The sequence below is a fragment of the Diceros bicornis genome, chromosome 20 (assembly GCF_020826845.1).
Source record: "Diceros bicornis minor isolate mBicDic1 chromosome 20, mDicBic1.mat.cur, whole genome shotgun sequence".
Classification (NCBI taxonomy): domain Eukaryota; kingdom Metazoa; phylum Chordata; class Mammalia; order Perissodactyla; family Rhinocerotidae; genus Diceros; species Diceros bicornis.
This window is the reverse complement of record NC_080759.1, coordinates 33,112,249-33,133,176: the sequence shown is the minus strand read 5'-3', so window position 1 is coordinate 33,133,176 and position 20,928 is coordinate 33,112,249. Positions and strand designations below refer to the sequence as shown.

At 41.0% G+C, this 20,928-nt stretch overlaps 1 protein-coding gene across 1 annotated transcript in view; it reads right to left on the bottom strand.

Annotated features, from left to right (window-relative positions):
• The window catches only part of LOC131419243 (UDP-glucuronosyltransferase 3A1-like), a 32,722-nt gene extending 13,675 nt beyond the window's left edge, over window positions 1-19,047 (bottom strand). Inside the window, exons 1-3 of the mRNA XM_058564241.1 lie at window positions 18,870-19,047; window positions 13,262-13,363; window positions 456-561 (exon numbers count right to left, since the gene is read on the bottom strand). Of these exons, the coding sequence (XP_058420224.1) occupies window positions 456-561; window positions 13,262-13,363; window positions 18,870-18,927 (266 nt within the window). The 5' untranslated portion in view covers window positions 18,928-19,047. The remainder of the gene's footprint in view (window positions 1-455; window positions 562-13,261; window positions 13,364-18,869) is intronic.
• Window positions 19,048-20,928: the final 1,881 nt, after the last annotated feature.

Here is a 20,928-nt window from a genome sequence, read left to right as displayed (position 1 = left end):
TGACAAGAAGGAGGAAAAATAAGTGTAAAAAGGTGGCTCTCCTTTCCTTAACAACAGTGACAGATTGAGGCGCCTATACCTCCGTGTTGGGGAGATTACAGACAAAGATCGTAAGTGAAGAATTGCAAAGAGGTCCCAGAAAGAACAACCCCCAATTTCTACACAAACATATTCACACTTGTAGTGGAAGAGGGACAGTAGAATGTAAGAGAATCTCCAGTGACGGGACTGGATGATTTGGAGAGAAAAATTTGGTTACCCAACCATCCACTGGTCATCTGTCGCTTCATCAATCCATCCTCCATCCATCCATCCATCCATCCATCCTCCATCCATCCATCCATCCGTCCATCCATCCCTTTCTCAGAATCTCAGTCCAAGCGTACATATATCCATCCATTCATTTCTATAACTACAATAGTGACTCTTTGGTTCCAATAATAAAAAGAACTTACCTGCCAGCCAAAGCTTCTTTCATAAAGAAATCAAAAAACTTCATAAATTCTTTGTAATGATCTTCAGGTAGAAGCCAAGGGATAACTTGATAGGATTTTTCCTCCTCTTTGAAACCAAAGAAAATACCAATAGGTTAAAAATGTTAAATATGTCACACGGTATGGATTTACAGTAGCATGATGATAGCAACATTTGTTTATTTCAATAATTTCATATTTATTTGAATGTTTGTCTTTTGAACTGTTTTTCTTTGGATGGTTGCTTTCTCATTCATTCAGTCTTAAAACTGAAAACATGGATTAAGAAATTTGTAAAGTTTCAGGATTGCTTTTCAATTTAAAGTGATGGAAGCTTCCATTAAAGCTTTCACTGAAGGCATAGCTATTGGTCTCACTTTATAGGTGAGAAAACAAAATTAATTGAGTTTAAGATAATTTGTCGAGGTTACACACATAGGAAGTGGTACAGTTTGTATTTAAATACGGATCTCTTTGATTCCAGAGCCTCTGCCCTTTCTGGTTTAGAAAAATTTATTTTCCATTATTTAAAGAGATATATCCAAATTGTTTTTTAATTCAGTAAAACGTACTCAACGACTTAATTGAAATAGTAGTCCTCTGCACCTTTACTTACCTACTTGGCTTCTCCCCCATCACCCACGTGTAATACAAAGTCTGAGTCTGTTTTTGATGTTTGACTGCTGACAGGTTTCAAGCCCTGTCTCCCACTCCCTCTTCTGTGCATCATCTGGACAAACTACTAAGAAAGTCCCCATGCTCCCTCTTTTGACCCTAATGGGAGTTTCAAACCATGAAAGTCAGACCAATCAGGAGGAACCCTCACCACATCCAAGCCCCTACCCACAAGAAACACTCAAGCTAGACATTCCTAGCTGCTCCGGAAAGCCATTTTTCAGATTTCCTTGGGATCCTGTCCTGCTTTTCCTAAAAAAGCCTTATTATTTGAGTAAGAAACCTTTTATACTCTCTTCATGCATGTGTGCCCTCATCATGTGACATCTAACCTAACCGTGTGTAGGGATTGGGAAGAGATTAATTCACGGTCCTACACATGAAAGCTCGAATACCAATCTTAGGGAAACCACTGACTCTGCCCAAGTATTTACTGGCAAATACTTTACAAAATAGATTGGGCTAATATGTTCTGTTCAGTAACTATTTCAACAGGCTTTTAACTGAAGTTTGCCTTTACCTTGGAAGGGAAAGAACATACCTTTAAATGGTTACCCATGGGGTACTTCAACTGCCCTACCATTGGTCACAATCTTTGTCAGCAAGATCGTAACCACATCCAACTTTCTCCAGGAGCACAAGTGTGGCATTACATTGAGGACATCCTCCTCAAAGAGATTCATTTACCACACTCATTCAAGACATGGAAACATTCACAAAGGAGCTCACACAAAGGGATATGCTATTGCCCCCACACACAGCCCAAGACTAGTACTTCAGCTATATTCCTGGGAATTATGTGGTCAGTCTAACGCCTCTCTATCCATGACACTGTGAAGAAACTATCCACTCACGATATCACAATATTTCAACAAGGCCAACAGCTTTCGGCATTTTTGCATTCTGGAGACAGCATATTTCTCATTTATAGGTTTTATTTAAGTCCATTCATGCTTGTTAATTAAAAATCAGCCTAATTTGAGTAGGGCCTCCATAACAAGAGACTCTAGAGTCTGTCCAATTTGCAATAAAATAGTCACTGGCACGAGTGCCCCCAATGTTGCCTTTACTGTATAGGCCATAACAACCTCATCGTGTGCCTCCTGGAGTTCTCCTGACCACCTATGATAACTGTGTAGTTTCTTATTGCTGCTGTGAAAAATTACTATAGACTCGTGGGCTTAAAACAACACAAATTTATTATCTTATAGTTCTACAGATCAGAAATCCAAAAGGAGTCTCACTGAGATAAAAGCAAGGTACAGGGAGCTCTGTGTTCCTTCTGCAAGCCCTAGAAGACAATCTGTTTCCTTGTCTTTTCCACCTTCTAGTGGCTGCCTACATTCCTATGTTCACGACCTCCTTCCAACTGGCAATCACATCACTCTGACTTTTCCTTCCATAATCATGTTTCCTTCTCTTACTCTTCTGTCCTCTTCTTTCTGATAGAAGGACTCTTGAAATTATATTAGGCTCACATGCATAATCTAGATAATCTCTCCATCTCAAGATCCTTACATTAATCACATTGGCAAAATCCCTTTGCAACTTAAGGTAGCATATTCACTGGTTCCAAGGATTAAGACATGGATATCTTTGAGGGGAAATTATCATCCTACTGTGTTCTGCTCTCTGCCCCTGAAACTCTCATGTACGTTGCACATGGAAAATGCATTCATCCCATCCCAACATCCCCAAGAGTCTCAAACCAGTACACTATCAACTCTTAGTTCAAAAGCTCATCTAAATATCATCAGCTGAAAAGCCTCAAATTATATCATCCAAAGAATTATTCAAGTACCAGCAAAAGTCTGGGTATTATCCATCAAGGGACAAAATTTCTCCCCATCTGTGAACCTATGAAACTAAGAAACAAGTTATCTGCTCCCAAGAAACAATAGTGGGACAGGTATAAAACACAAGTTACTGATGTTATCACTCTAAATTGAACAAATTGAAAGCAAAAAATGAGTTTCCTGTCCTGTGAAATTTTGATATCCTACTGGGCAAACAATATTAGGTTTTCAGGACAGGAAATAATCCTCTGTGATTTGAAAGTCAGCACCATGAGCTTGAAGATCTACCCTCTGGGTGCGCTGCTTCACCCTCAACTTCTTCTTTGTTTTTATTAAAGAGTATCATGTATTTGCAGTTGAACAGTTTGTCAGTCTCTTTCTACTCTTGGGAGTCGAACAGCCTTCTTTCATGTCATCTTCCGTCTTTTCAGTCCTAAATGGCTGTGTTTCTTCTAGTATAAAATTCTCAAGTACCTTGTGGGTCTCCTGGGTATGTCATGGGAATTCAATCCACTGGACAACAGGCTGCTCCACAGATTTTTACAAAGTAATTTCATCTCTATTTTTGGCATCTGCCAATATGGCTGGAGGGATCCATAAGTCACAAACCTAATCTTCAAAGAGCTCTCTGTGAGACTGAATATTCTGACCTTTTAATCCTTCAGAGGCAGTAGCAAAAGCTTATCCAGCCACAACTCTAGTTTTCTCTATAAGAGAAAAGAATTCATTGCTTTCCTCACAACGAATGCCCTCATTTTAAAATCTGTTGCAATCTGGATAGACTGAGAATTTCCAAAATCATGAAGTCCTGGTTTCATTATGTTTATGTTCCTCCATCAATTTATGTCTTTCATCTCACATTTTACTATCAGCAGCAAGAAGACTTTAACATCTATATTTCTACCAGAATTCTGTTTAGGATGATGTATATACTGTCCAAGACAAGATATATTTTCTCCACCACGTTCCTCCCTTCCTTCTGAGTCCTCATTAGCACAGTTCTTAATATTCATATTTCTACTAAGTCTGTACAAGGCAATCTAGGCTTCTTCTGTCATGCTCCTCAATCTCCTATCAGCCTCTACCTATAACCAAATTGTGATTCCAGATATTGGTTGAAACATTACTACACGTGAGCGTTAGAGATTTTTGCTATTTCAGAGCTACTGGTCATTCATTTATTAAAGTTGTAAATGAATAAACAAGATGGGGAAATGTGTCCAAACAAGGAGTTAGTGAATGGTTCAAATATTTCAACACACTGAAACAGGTATCAAGTCAGGAATCTTAACCCAATCTTGTGTTTTCCTTATTTACAGACATTTAGCCAGGCTGTACTACAGATGTGAAGGGTGAACATGCTGTTTCAAAGTCTCAAAAACGCCCATGAATAAGGAATAGTGAAAGAAACTGTAGACACTTAAGCCAGGAACCTGAGGATAAAACTGAAGGGATCCATGAACACCTTGAATTGTTTATAGATTTTGGTATACACATATTTGTTAAAGGGATAGAAGGTCTGTAGTTTTCAGTAGTTTGTGAAAGTACATGGGAACTGCCAAAATTATTTTTTAACCTAAAATTGTAATTTAACTTAATGTAATTTAATATTTTATTTAAATTTTATTATAATTGTTTAAATTAAAATAATTACATTAAAAATTAATACACTACATCTATTTAATCAGATCTGCAGTCAAGGCAGATGCTAAAGAATATGTATATAGATGATGTTCAGTGTAGAATAGAAAACCTAATCTAGAAGGTGATTAAAATTGTTTTAAGTAGGGAATCAGGCAGATATTTGTACACCAGTGTTCATAGCAACATTATTCACAATATCCAAAAGGTGGAAACCCCAAATGCCCAGTGACAGATGAATGGATTAACAAAATGTGGTACATATGTATATTTATACTATTCAGCCTTAAAAAGGAAAATACATGTTACAACCTGGATGAGCCTGAAGACATTATGCAAAGTGAAATAAGCCACACATAAAAGGACAAATATTGTACAATTCCACTTACGGGAGGTATCCAGACTAGTCAAATAATAAGAGAAGTAAAGAAGATAGTGGTTATCATGGGTTGGGGGAAAGGGATAAAGGACTGTTATTGTTTAAAGTGCACAGAGTTCCAGTTTGTGATGATGAAAAAGTTCTGGAGAAAATGGTCCTGATGGTTGCACAACAATGTGGATGTACCTAAAGTCACTAAACTGCATGCAAAAATGATCAAAATAGTCAATTTTATGTTATGTATATTTTACCGCAGTAAAAAAAGTAAAAGAAATTTTCACTGAAAAAAATTGTTTCAAAACAAATCTGGGAGAGAAGTCAAGATGGCGGCATAGACAGACTCTGAACTCACCTCCTCTCACGAACACAGCCGATTTACATCTACTCTGGGAAAAATTACCCCTGAGAGAGAACTGAAAACTGGATAAGAGGAACCTTTGCAAAAAATGACAATCCTAATTGAGGTGGAACATGTAGAAACTCCCTTCTGGAGAGAAAAAACGCCACTTTCACAAGCCACAGTGCTTCACAGTCACCCAGGAGAAACCCAAAGGTAAGCAGCCCTCCCTGGAGGAGAGGGGCCCTGAGCCGGAGACTGCACCTGCTATGTGCACTTTTTAGACCCAGCACAACCAAGACGAGTGACATAATATCTGGTTTTGCTGGCCACTAACAACAACAGAGAATACCCCCGGAAAAGCTGGTTCACAAAGAAATTAAAGCCAGCTCTTAAAGGGCCCATGCACAAGTACACCCGTCTTGGAAAGCAACCTAAAATCCCCAGAAAGAAATACACACAGTCCTTTGGTGAAACAGACTCACCTCAAAGGTTCTGAGTACATCTTGGTGAGAGGTGAGACCTCTCACACTGTCCAGGGACTGGGACATTAGCAGTGGCCATTGTTGTGACATGGTATGGGCATGTTGACACAGATGCTGGCAGACACCATTGGAGTTCTCCCTGTGGCCTGCTAGCACAGGGCCTGCCCCACCCACTAGAGCATGGATTTAATCCAGTTCAGCCAGAGCAGGCAGCCCACCCTAGGGAGTGGCCCCACCCAACAACAAGCCCTTAGGCAACTTGTGGGCCTGCTAAGTAAGCTGCCTGGATTCTCTGCAGCCTGGTGAGTGGGTCCACCTCTGTGGGGTAGGGTGTGTGCAAGGAGCAGATGGAGAGTGTGGGGTGTTTGTGTAGTGTGTGGGGCTCCTGCCTTGGAGAGACTGGGTGCACTTCAGGGGGTTAAGGCACATGCACGAGCAGGACTGTGTTGACTATGTGTGTGGGCCTGTGGGCAGTGGGACTTGTCAGCTGCAGAACATTTGTGCTTCTCCAAGAGCCACATAGGAGATTGGCCCCACCTTCCAAAGCCTGAAACAATTGGGTGCTCCCATGCCTGAAGCCAGCCCCACGCAGCTGCAATCCTCAGAAAGCTGACAAGAGCCTTCTAGCCCAGAGGCTTATAGCAATTATAAGCCCCTGAGCCTAACAACCTTCCACACTGGGGGCCTACTCACTTTCTAGAAAAACTGAAATAGGAATGTGATATTAGACCTTGCAGCCAACTGTGCTGGGGCTCCCCACACCCAATAAAGACACTGAAGGGCCCACAACAACTACATGCAGCTGAACATTACAACCAGCTGCCAGAGGGATAGCTCAGCCTCTCTGGGCACCTATGGCAAAAGCAACCCCGCCACAACAGGACACACCTAGCTCACACTGGGGTCACTCCTGGAACATTTGAAACTGGTGATGAAACAGCATCATGCAGCATCACTTATATAACTTCACCTCTCCAAGATCAGAAGACATAGCTGACCTACCTAATACTTAGACACAAGTACAGGGAAAGAGGCAAAATGAGGAGGCAAAGGAATACATTCCAAGTAAGAGAACAGGACAAAACTCCAGAAAAGGAACTAAATGAAACAGAAATGAGCAACCTACCTGAGAGAGAGTTCAAACAAAGAGTGTTAAGGATGCTCACTGATGTTGGGAGAAGAATGGATGAACTCAGTGAGAACATCAACAAAGAAATGGAAGATATAAAAAAGAACCAATCAGAAATGAAGAATACAATACTGGAAATGAAAAATTCACTAGAGGGACTCAAAAACAGAGTAGAGGATACAGAAGAAGGGATCAGCAAGCTGGACGAAAGACTAGAAAAAATCACCCAAGTTGAACAGTTAAAAGAAAAAAGAAGAAGAGTGAGGACAGTCTAAGGGACCTCTGGGGACAACATCAAGCGCACTAACATCCCTGTTATAGGTGTCCCAGAAGGAGAAGAGTGAGACAAAGTGGCAGAGAATCTATTTGAAGAAATAATAGCTGAAAACTTCCCTAACCTAAGGAAGGAAACAAACATCCAGGTACAGGAAGCACAGAGAGCACCAAACAAGATAAAACAGAAGAGGCCCACACCAAGACACAGCATAATTAAAATGCCCAGAATTAAAGATAAAGAGAGAATCCTAAAAGCCACAAGAGAAAGACAACAAGTTACATACAAGGGAAACCCCATAAGGCTATCAGCTGACTTCTGAGCAGAAACCTTACAGGCTAGAAGAGAGTAGCATGATATTTAAAGTGCTAAAAGGAAAAAACCTACAGCCAAGAATACTCTACAGGCAAGGTTATCATTCAGAATGGAAAGAGAAATAAAGAGTTTCCCAGACAAGCAAAAATTAAAGGAGTTTATCACCAAGAAACAAGTCCTACAAGAAATGCTAAAGGGGTTACTTAAGGGGGAAAGAGACGATCACAATTAGGAAAAATTATCTATTTCCATGATAAGAGGGTAACGGATACAAATGCACAAAAAAGAGGTTAGATATGATATCAAAAACAGAAAATGTGGGAGGAGGGAGTTAAAGACTAGAGCTTTCAGATAGAGGTCAAACTAAAGATACGATCAACTTACTAGAGATTGCTATATACATAGGTTACTATATATGAACCCCATGGTAATCACAAACCAGAAACCTATAATAAATACACAAAAAACTAAGAGAAAGGAATCCAAACAGAATGTTAAAGAAAGCCATCAAACCACAAGGGAAGAGAGCAAGAGAAGAAGAAAGGAACAGAGAAGAACTACTAAAACACTGAGGAAAAAAAGTTAAAAAATTGCAGTAAGTATATACTTATCAACAGCTATTTTAAACATCAATGGACTAAATGCTCCAATTAAAGGGCATAGGGTGGCTGATTGGATAAAAAAACAAGACCCATGGGGCCGGCCCGGTGGCGCAAGCGGTTAAGTGCGCGCGCTCCGCTGCGGCGGCCCGGGGTTCGCTGGTTCGGATCCCGGGCGCGCACCGACGCACTGCTTGGTAAGCCATGCTGTGGCGGCGTCCCATATAAAGTGGAGGAAGATAGGCACCGATGTTAGCCCAGGGCCGTCTTCCTCAGCAAAAAAAAGAGGAGGATTGGCGGATGTTAGCTCAGGGCTGATCTCCTCACAAAAAAAAAAAAAAAAAAAAAAAAAAACAAGACCCATATATATGCTGCGTACAAGAAACACATTTCAGACCTAAAGACACTCACAAACTGAAAGTGAAGGGATGGAAAAAGATGCTCCACTCAAATGGAAATGAAAAGAAAGCTGGGGTAGCGATACTCATATCAGATGAAATAGGCTTTAAAACAAAAACTGTAAAAAGAGACACAGAAGGGCACTACATAATGATCAAGGGAACAATCCAACAAGAGAATATAACACTTGTAAATATCTATGCATCCAACATAGGAGCACCTAAATATATAAGGCAACTATTAAAAGACATAAAAGGAGAAATAGACAGTAATACAGTAATAGTAGGGGACTTTAACACTCCACTTACACCAACGGATAGATCATCCAAACAAAAGATCAATAAGGAGACATTGGCCTTAAACGACACACTAGAACAGATGAACCTAGTAGATATATGCAGAACGTTCCATCCAAAAACCAAAGAATACACATTCTTTTCAAATGCAAATGGACATTCTCCAGGATTGATCACATATTAGGCCACAAAACAAGTCTCCATATATTTAAGAAGATTGAAATAATACCAAGCATCTTTTCTGACCAAAACAGTATGAAACTAGAAATCAACTATAGGAAGAAAATCAGAAGAGCCTCAAATACTTGGAGATTAAACAAAATGCCACTGAACAACAATTGGGTCAAGGAAGAAATCAAAGGAGGCGTCAAAAAATACCAGAGACAAATGAAAATGAAAATATGACATGCCAGAATTTATGGGATACAGCAAAAGCAGTTCTAAGAGGGAAGTTTATAGCAATGCAGGCCTATCTCAACAAATAAGAAAAATCTCAAAGCAACAATCTAACAGTGCACCTAAAGGAACTGGAAAAGGAAGAACAAACAAAGCCCAAAATGAGTAGAAGAAGGGAAATAATAAAAATCAGAGCAGAAATAAATGAAATAGAGACTAAAAAAAATTATAGAAAAAATTAATAAAACCAATAGCTGGGTCTTTGAAAAGATAAAAAAAATTGACAAACCGTTAGCTAGACTCATCAAGAACAAAGAGAGACGGCTCAAATGAGTAAAATCAGAAATGAAAGAGGAGAAATAACAATGGAAACGTCAGAAATACAAAAGATTATAAGAGAATACTACGAAAAGCTATCTGCCAACAAATTGGATAATCTAGAAAAAATGGATAAATTCTTAGAATCATACAACCTTCCAAAACTGAATCAAGAAGAAATAGAGAATTTGAATAGACCAATCATGAGTAAGGAGATTGAAACAGTAATCAAAAATCTCCCCAAAAATAAAAGTCCAAGACCAGACGGCTTCCCTGGTGAATTCTACCAAACAATCAAAGAAGACTTAATACTTATCCTTCTCAAACTCTTCCAAAATATTGAAGAGGAGGGGAAGCTCCCTAACTCATTCTACGAAGCCAACATTACCCTGATACCAAAACCAGACAAGGACAACACAGAAAAAGAAAATTACAGGCCAATATCACTGATGGACATTGATGCAAAAATCCTCAACAAAATACTAGCAAATCGCATACAACAATACATTAAAAAGATTATGCACCATGATCAGGTGGGATTCATGCCAGGGATGCAGGGATGGTTCAACATCCACAAATCAATCAACGTGATACACCACATTAATAAAATGAAGAATAAAAATCACATGATCATCTCATTAGATGCAGAGAAAGCATTTGACAAGATACAGCATCCATTTATGATAAAAACTCTGAATAAAATGGGTATAGAAGGAAAGTACCTCAACATAATAAAGGCCATATATGACAAACTCACAGCTAATATCATCCTTAATGGTGAAAAACTGAAAGCTATCCTCTAAGAACAGGCAACAGACAAGGATGCCCACTCTCACCACTCCTATTTAACATAGTATTGGAAGTCCTAGCAAGAACAATCAGGCAAGAAAAAGAAATAAAAGGGATCCAAATTGGAAAAGAAGAAGTGAAACTGTCACTATTTGCAGATGACGTGATATTATGTATAGAAAACCCTAAAGACTCCACCAAAAACCTTTGGGAAGCAATAAATGAGTACAGTAAAGTTGCAGGATACAAAATCAACATACAAAAATCAGCTGCATTTCTATACACTAACAACGAGGCAGCAGAAAGAGAAATTAAGAATACAATCCCATTTACAGTTGTAATAAAAAGAATAAAATACCTAGGAATAAACTGAACCAAAGAGGTGAAAGATCTGTAGACTGAAAACTATAAAACATTGCTGAAAGAAATTGAAGAAGACACAAAGAAACGGAAAGACTTTCCGTGATCCTGGATTGGAAGAATTACCAAAGTTAAGAGGACCATGCTTCCTAAAGCAATCTATAGATTCAATACAATCCCTATCAAAGTTCCAACAACATTTTTCACAGAAATAGAAGAAAGAATCCTAAAATTTGTATGGAACAACAAAAGACCCCGAATAGCCAAAGAAATCCTGAGAAAAGAGAACAGAGCTGGACGTATCACACTCCCTGATTTCAAAATATACTGCAAAGCTATAGTAACTAAAACAACATGGAACTGGCACAAAAACAGACACACAGATCAATGGAATAGAATCAAAAGCCCATAAATAAACCCACACATGTATGGATAGCTAATTTTTGACAAAGGAGCCCAGAACATACGATGGAGAAACGAAAGTCTCTTCAACAAATAGTGTTGCGAAAACTGGACAGCCACACGCAAAAGAATGAAAGTAAAACATTATCTTACACCATACGCAAAAATTAACTCCAAATGGATTAAAGACTTGAATGTAAGACCTGAAACCATGAAACTTCTAGAAGAAAACATAGGAAGTACGCTCTTCGACATCAGTCTTAGCAACATATTTTCAAGCATCATGTCTGACTGGGCAAGAGAAACAATAGAAAAAATAAACAAGTGGCACTACATCAAACTAAAAAACTTCTGCACAGCAAAGGAAACCATCAGCAAAATGACAAGACAACCTAACAATTGAGAGAAGATATTTGCAAACCATACATCTGATAAGGGGTTAATCTCCAATATATATAAAGAACTCATACAGCTCAATAACAAAAAAACTAACAACCCAATTAAAATATGGACAAAAGACTTGAACAGACATTTCTACAAAGAAGACATATAGACAGCCAACAGGCACATAAAAAGATGTTCAACATCATTAACTACCAGGGAAATGCAAATCAAAACTACAATGAGATATCACCTCACGCCCGTCAGAATGGCTATAATTAACAAGACAGGAAACAACATGTGTTGGAGAGGATGTGGAGAGAAGGGAACTCTCATACACTGCTGGTGGGAGTGCAAACTGGTGCAGCCACTATGGAAAACAGTATGGAGATTCCTTAAAAAGTTAAGGATAGAACTACCATACGATCCAGCTATTCCACTGTTGGGTATTTATCCAAAGAACATGAAAACACCAATGCTTAAAGATACATGCATCCGTGTGTTCATTGCAGCATTATTCACGATAACCGAGACTTGGAAGCAACCCAGGGGCCCATCAAGGGACGAATGGATGAAGAAGATGTGACATATATGCACAATGGAATACTACTTAGCCATAAGAAACGATGAAATTCAGCCATTTGTGACAACGTGGATGGATCTTGAGGGTGTTACACTAAGTGAAATAAGTCAGAGTGAGAAGGTCAAATATCATATGATCTCACTCATAAGTAGAAGATAAAAACAACAAGAAAAACAAATACATAGAGACAGAGATTGGATTGGTGGTAACCAGAGGGGAAGGAGGAAGGGAGGAGGGTGAAAGGAATGATTAGGCATGTGTGTGGGGGGATGGATTGTAATTAGTATTTGGGTAGTGAACATGGTGTAATCTATGCAGAAATAGAAGTATAATGATGTACACCTGAAATTTATACAATGTTTTAAACCAATGTTATGGCAATAAAAAAAAAATCTGAAAAAAAACAAAGGCTGAAGTCACCTGTAAGTTTTATAATTTCTCAAAATTTTGTTTCCCAAAAATGCAGCTTAATATTGGATTTTATTTTTTGAAAAATCAAAGCCTGAGCAATACTTCACATTGAGCAATCCAGAGCTTAAAGTCTTAAGTCCACCCAACGCTATTATCAGCCTTCATGTGACACTGAGCAAATCATTTCAGTTCTCTGACCCTCCATTCCCTTGTCCGTCAGCAGAAAAGAGTTGATAGCATTTATGAGCTCATTTAACTAAACTTCTTTGGATTCTATGACTCAGGAACCTTCGAATCACTGTGCACAAACACATGGGAAGTCACTAATATTTCAAGAAAAGCAGATCGTCTCAAAGATAGATCCTGATCTTAGCTGCATTAATAAAGAACTGCCTGAGAAAGCTTCCTTAAATTTCAGATATCATAAGAGGAGAACTTAATCAGTGCTATAAAAGAGGAATAGTGAATCTTACCCACTGGAAACCTTATTTATAGCTGAACGTTTCTTTTCAACATATTTTCAAGCCACATTATGAAGAAGCTTTTACAAAATAATCATACTAAAGGGAGGAGGATTGCTTGGGATGGAGTATAAGTCCATGTAAGGGAGGAGAATACGGGACGACAGAGTGTGGAGTCCTAGTGGACAGAGCCCAGAAGGTTTCCAACAACTTACACACACACACACACACACACACACACTCACCTTTTTCACTCTTTCAATCCAAATAGATTTTTAAAACTATTTTTAAAACCTCTCTATGCAAAAGACATTGCTCTTTGCCTGGAGTAGAAGAAACCAAGAATTAGTGAGAAAAGATACCTGATGTCAATAAATTTGCTCTGTGGAGAAGCATGGTGACGTTATGACCATGATCTTGAAGTATCTGAGTCACTCGGTCCATTAGGAGATAATGGCTTCCACCTAGGAACAAGGCACAACTTCATTTTTGTAATGATGAGAACAGAGATTCTGAGGTCAATGGGGTGATAAATCCAGAAGAGGAAGGATAAGGAAGCAGAAAGCTGATGGTGAGTAGAGAAAGATGGACTTCATCAGTCTCTCTCTCCATATGCATCTGGCTATACCCTAGCCCACTCACCCAGAGCCTGCTGGCCCAAATCCGTTTCCTGTGGCAAACCCCCATCAAAGATCCCTTCTTGTGACACTGGTCTCTATGTCAATGTGATGAGCTTCTTGGTGCTTAGGCCTTAAAGAGTTCCTGATCCTAAGTTGCATGCTGCATTTTAGCTGGGGCCATATGGAGACATGGTGTACTAGACACAGAAATGCACTGGAGGAAATTTTGGCACAGTGCTGTACATGTGAGTGTGAAGGGTCCTAATGAACAATCAATCACAGCCATTTCTGGAATCGTTCACTTTGGAAATTTATGCTACTCTAGGATCCAGAAATACAGAAGCTTAACTATGAGTCTAAGAAACAGCCATTGAAGCATAAGGACATGGAGCCACCACTTAGACCCCAATCCTTGAGATGCAAACGTGTTTGGCAGAACTTTCCTACTTGTGTCCTGAATTCTGCAGAACATCAAACTAGCACATTCAGGATAATTCTGGGGCCTGTGGAATGGGTCAGCAGAATCCTATACGCATGAAGACTGAGACATCACTTATCCTAGGACAATACTGGGATCTTAAAGAGAGAGAAGCTTGATCGTGGGGAGGTACCAGTTCCATCACACTAATGTCTTCTCTTAGACCCTGCTCCAACATGGGACCTTTGCTTGAATCTAAGGGTCTCAGGAGCAGAGAAATCCAGAACAGGAGAGAAGTGAAGGGGGAATTCCATGAGTGTGGAGACGGGCGTTAGAGGGCTGTAGTGCTAGAGAAAAGGTGTGTAGCTGTTTCTCAGTTTTTTACAACCAGGCTTGCACAGTCTGAAGCAACAAGGGAAGTATAAAGTACAAATGTCCTACATCTCATACCCACATTTTAGTCCATATTAGACCTGGGAGCCAGAAAGAAGGGGTGACCATACAAGCATCCAATCACGGAGGGTGTTGATAAGCCCCAGTGCAGAGAATGGTAGAGAAGGTCTTCCAGCAGCTCACAAACCACAGCAGCTCCCTCTCAGCCTGAGGCTGGAGAACAAAGTACTTTCAAGAGATGAAGAAGCTGTTTTGCTTCATCACTGCTAACAATCAGAAAGGAAAAAAAGAAAAGTCTTTCTAATGGTGTTACCAGGTTTCTTAAAGAGTGATTATAAAAACTCCCCACAGAGAAGGGTGAGAGTGGGAGCTGTGGAGAGGATGGTCTTGCTGTAAAAAACGCTGAGTAAATTCATGGTGTCCGCCGTTATGGAGCTCTGGTGTGCTCTTGTAAAAGGCGCCTCCCTTCCCTGACCCTAAGTTTCCTGCTGAGGAAAACACAGGGGAGGCTGAATTAGATGATTTATGGTTCCTTCCAGCTCTAAGATCCCCTGATTCTCGGTGATCTGAAAGTGATCTAAGAGAGCCCACTGTGGATTGAAATAAAGTTTTAGGAAACTGCTTCCTATCAAAACCACTTCATTGTGATGTATTTTACCCTTCCATCTTCTATTCCCAGCAGTGCAAAAGTAAAGGAAATAAAACAAAGGCCACAACGTGCACAGTTAACAGTTGCACAAGTCCTTCAAACACTTCCAGCAACAGGGTTGAAAGGAAGAGGGGCCCAGAGAGACTGGAATGTGCAGAGTCCACTCCTCACCCCAGTCAGTTCTCCAGTTTTCTCCTGGAGAAGAACATGCCAATGTCCTAATCGTCATTGAAATATCTTCCCTTCTCCACCTTGGGCTCCCATGTAGCTGAGAAAATTAGTGCTGCTGCCCCCAGGAGCACCTTTCTCTGGGCCTCCATGAGCCTGCAAACAGGAGCCACAATCTCTACTGCCAACTGGTAAGCACCCCCCAGTGTTTAGGTGGAGCCTCTGAATGTCCAACCAGCAGCCATGAGGAAGCGGCCTGGGTCTCCTGCACTGGGCTGGATCTTAAACTTCTGGCCCCAGCCCTGTGTTATAGGTAGCTGGTTCTGGGTAAGAAGAGAGAGGAAAGAGTATTTCTGTATTCTCCACAACTATCTTCACCTCAGTGGTGGTAGAGGCCCCTCTCTGCCTCCACAAATCAGCACCCACCCCTTCATCCTCCAGCCAGGGAAACAAACATGTCCAGTCTGAAAACCACACGGAATGACCCTCTGATCTAGGGTTATTTGCCTAAGCGCTGGCTCCCGTGCCTAGGACACTCCTGTCTCTGCATTCTTTGGCCAAGCACTCACCCACCAAAGACAGAGTTAGGATTTTGGCAGCCTCTGAGAACGGGATTCCAGGCAGAAGAAAGCAGATAAGAAGCAGTGCCCATGGCCTTGCCATGCTTGCTCCTGTGCTGGGAGCCGTGTGCCCTACTCCACGAAAAGGGACTGTGTGCACCCCAAACACGTGGCAGGCAGGCACTGAAGGATTGGTGCTTACTGGGAGCTTGGGAGGTGGTAAGAGATGGATCCTGCCTGTCTCTCTTCTCTCTGTCCCCACTTGCCCTCTGCCCCCTCCTCCCTAGGTTCCTGCTCCATTGGATATTCTGCCCTCACCCTCCTATCCATGGGCAATGGGAAGGAGGGGTTAGTGAGCTGAACCTTAACCCCTCTCTGTCCAGGTAATCACCACATTCCCCACATAGAAAATACTCTGAACCAGGAGTGATAGAAACCTTAGGAAATCACGTCGATGACAGCTCCACCTCAAAGTGACTCAAACTATCTCAGTTTCATTGACCCTTTCCAAACTTACAGTGCTCCACCCCCAGTCAAACTGCTCTAATTACCTTATACCACCATCCTCACGCCCCATTTCCCCAGGGACCTGCTTATAATCTCTTCTAGTGTCCCAAGCTCAAGGGACACTACTCCCTGGAAGTAGTGTCTACTCCTAGGGAGTAGTTTGTCTCTACCCTCAGGGAGCAAATCCCCAAGTCAAATCGATCTACCATTCCTGGATTATATCTCTGAGGGCCTCTTTTGTTTTATTTTTTTAACTTTTTATTATTTTATTGAGGTTACATTGGTTTATAACATTACATAATTTCATTTTATTTTGACATCTGTATAGACTGCATCATGTTCACCGCCAAAAGTCTAGTTTCCATCTGTCACCATACATATGAAGCCCCCTACCCATTCTGTCCTCATCCCACCCCTTCCCCTTTTGTAATCGCCAATCTGCTCTCCTTTTCTTTGTGTTTATCTTCCATATATAAGTGAACTCATACAGTATTTGTCTCTCCCTCTCTGACTAATTTCACTGAGCATAATACCCTGAAGCTCCACCCATCTTGTCATAAATGGCATGATTTTGTCTTTTTTAAGGCTGAGTAGTATTCTGTTGTATAAATATACCACATCTTCTTTACCCATTCATACAGTGGTGGGCACTTGGGTTGCTTCCAAGTCTTGGCTATTGTGAATTAATGCTGCAATGAACAGAGAGGTGCATATATCCTCTCTACTTAGGGTTTTCATGTGCTTTGCATAAATATCCAGAATTGGAACAGCTGGATCATGTGGTATATCTAAATTAATTTTTTGAGAAATCTCCATACTGCTTTATATAGTTGCTACACCAGTTTGCACTCCTACCAGCAGTGTATGAGGATTCCCTTTTCTCCACATCCTCTCCAATACTTGGTATTTCTGGTCTCGTTACTTACAGCAATTCTGTTGGGCATGAAGTGATATCTTCTTGTAGTTTTGATTTGCATTTCCCTAATTATTAGTGATTTTTAAACCTCTTTTCGTGTGTCTGTTGGCCATCTCTATATCTTCTTTGGAAAAATATTTGTTTATATCCTCTGCCATTTTTTGAGTGAGTTGTCCATTTTTTTGTTCTTCAGTTGTATGAGTTCTTTATATAATTTTGGAAATTAATTGCTTGTCAGATATATGATTTGCAAGTATTTTCTCCCAGCTAGTGGGTGGTCCTTTTGTTTTGTTGATGGTTTCCTTTGCTGTACAGAAGATTTTTAGTCTTCTGTAGTCCCATTTGTTTATTTTTTCATTTCTCTCCCTTGCCTGAAGATACATGGTATTCAAAATGATACTGCTAAGACCCATGTCAAAGAGGTGCTGCCTATGTTTTCTTCTAGGCGTTTCATGGTTTCAGGTCCTAAATTCTTTAATCCATTTTGAGTTCATTTTTGTGTAGAGTGTAAGATAATGATCTATTTTCATTCTTTTGCATGTGGCTGTCCAGACTTCCCAACACCATTTACTGAAGAGACTTCCTTTCTCCATTATATGTTCTTGGGTCCATAGCTGAAGATTAGCTATCCATAGATGTGTGAGTTTATTTCTGGGCTCTCAATTCTATTCCATTTACCTATGTGTCTGTTTTTCTGCCTGCACCATGCTGTTTTGGTTACCATATCTTTGTAGCATATTTTGAAATCAGGGAGTGCAATAACTCCAGCTTTGTTCTTTTTTCTCAGCATTGCTTTAGCTATTTGGGGTATTTTGTTGTTCCATGTAAATTTTGGAATTCTTTGTTCTGTTTCTGTGAAAAATATCTTTGGAATTCTGATTGAGATTGCATTAAATCTGTAGATTCCTTTAGTTAGTATGGACATTTTAACTATGTTTATTCTTCCAATCCATGCACGTGGAATGTCTTTCCATTTCTTTATGTATTATACAAATTCTTTCAATAATGTCTTACAGTTTTCAGTGTATAGGTCTATCAACTCCTTAGTTAAATTTAATCCTAGGTATTTTATTCTTATTGTTGTGATTGTAAATGGGACTGTTTTCCTTATTTTGCTTTCTGCTAGTTCCTTGTAAGTGTATAGAAATGCAATTGAATATGCCTAAAAAACTAGAAAAAGAAGAACAATGCCCAAAGGCAGTAGAAGGAAGGAAATAATAAAAATCAGAGAGGTCTCGAGTCAAGATGGTGGCGTAAGCAGACTCGGAACTCACCTCCTCCCGTGGACACAGCCAATTTACAACGACTCGTGGAAAAATTACCCCTGAGACAGAACTGAAAACTGGATAAGAGGAACTCCTGCAACAACGGACAATCCTAACTGAGATAGAAGAGGCAGAAACTCCCTTCTGGAGAGGAAAAACGCCGCCTTCACAAGCCGCCAGCTTCACGGCCGCCGGGAGCAGCTCACAGGTCCGCAGCCTCCCTGGAGGCGCGGGGCCCTGAGCCGGGAGCGCCCCCGCTGTGGGCATTTTGTGGACCCACACAATCGAGACCAGCAGCATAATATCTGACTTTGCCTGCTACTAAAACATTGAGGAGTACCCCAAGAAAACCCAGTTCACAAAGAAACTAAAACCGGCTCTTACAGGGCCAGCGCACAAACTCACCCATTTCAGAAAGCATCTTTAAATCACCAGAAAGAAAGGTGCACAGTGCTGTGGTGAAAAGAAACTCACCTAATAGGCCCTGAGTGCATCTCGGTGAGGGGTGAGACCTCTCCAGGGACTGGGACATTGGCGGTGGCCATTGTTATGGCCTGGTGTGGGTGTGCTGACACAGACACCATTGGAGTTCTCCCTGAGGCCTGCTAGCCCAGGGTCTGCCCCACCCGCTACAGCACCGATTTAATCCAGCTCAGCCCAGGCAGGCAGCCCACCCTAGACACTGGCCCCACCCAACAACAAGCCCTCAGGCAACTTGTGAGCCTGCATAGATTGGAGACTGGATTCTCTGCAGCCTGGCAACTGAGCCGACTTCAGTGGGGCAGGGTGTGCACAAGGAGCGGGTTGAGAGTGTGGGGCAGTGGCGGAGTGTGTGGGGCTCCCGCCGTGGAGAGACTGGGTCTGCTTGGGGAGGTTGGGGCACGCACAGGGGGCAGGACTGTGTTGACTGTGTGTGTGTGGACCTGTGGGTGGCAGGGTTTGTCAGCTGCAGAAGACTTGTGCTTCTCAAAGACCCACATAGGGGGTTTGCCCCACCTTCCAAAGCCTGAAACAATTGGGTGCTCCCGTGCCTGAGGCCAGCCCCACCCAGCTGCAATCCTCAGAGAGCTGACAAGAGACCTAATAGGCTAGAGGCTTACAGCAATTGTAAGGCCCTGAGCCTAACAACCTTCCACACTGGGGGCCAACTCACTTAAAAGAAATACTGCAACACAAATGTGGTATTAGAACTTGCAGCCAACTGTGCTGGGGCTCCCCACACCTGATAAAGAGACTGAAGGGCCCACAACAACTACAAGCAGCTGAGCATTACAACAGCTGCCCGGGAGCATAACTTGGCCTCCCTGGGCGCATACAGGGAGAGCAAACAGGCCACAACAGAAGGACACACGTAGCCCACATAGGGGTCACCCCTGGAACAATGAGAACTGAGGGAAACACACTGGAAGCCTCCTAAGGCATCACTTACATAACATCATCTATCCAAGAGCAGGAGACGTAGCTGACCTACCTAATACATAGACACAAGCACAGGGAAGGAGGCAAAATGAGGAGGCAAAAGAATACATTCCAAGTAAGGGAACAGGACAAAACCCCAGAAAAGGAACTAAGTGAAACAGAAATGAGCAACCTACCCGACAGAGAGTTCAAACTAAGAGTGTTAAGGATGCTCACTGATCTGGGGAGAAGAATAGATGAACTCAGTGAGAATGTCAACAAAGAAATGGAAGATATAAAAAAATAACCAATCAGAAATGAAGAATACAATACTGGAAATTAAAAATTCACTACAGGGACTCAAAAGCAGAGCAGAGGATACAGAAGAACGGATCTGTGAGCTGGATGAAAGACTAGAATAAATTACCCAAGCTGAACAGGTAAAAGAGAAAAGAATTAAAAAGAGTGTGGACAGTCTAAGGGACCTCTGGGACAGCATCAAGCGCACTAACATCCGTGTTATAGGTGTCCCGGAAGGAGTAGAGCAAGACAAGGGGGCAGAGAATCTATTTCAAGAAATAATAGATGAAAACTTCCCTAACCTAAGGAAGGAAACAGACATCCAGGTACAGGAAGCACAGAGAGCCCAAAACAAGATAAACCCAAAGAGGCCCACACCAAGACACATCATAATCAAAATGTCCAGAATTAAAGATAAAGAGAGAATCCTAAAAGCCGCAAGAGAATGTCAAGTTACATACAAAGGAAACCCCATAAGGCTATCAGCTGACTTCTCAGCAGAAACCTTACAGGCTAGAAGAGAATGGCATGATATATTTAAAGTGCTAAAAGGAAAAAACTTACAGCCAAGAATACTCTACTCAGCAAGGTTATCATTCAAACTGGAAGGAGAGATCAAAATTTTCCCAGACAAGCAAAAATTAAAGGAGTTTGTCACCAAGAAACCAGTCCTACAAGAAATGTTAAAGGGACTGATTTAAGCAGAAAAGAGAAGACCACAAATAAGAAAAATTATCTATTTCCATGATAAGAGTGTAATGGATACAAATGCACAAAAAAGAGGTTAGATATGATATCAAAAACATAAAAGGAGGGAGGAGAGGAGTTAAAGAGT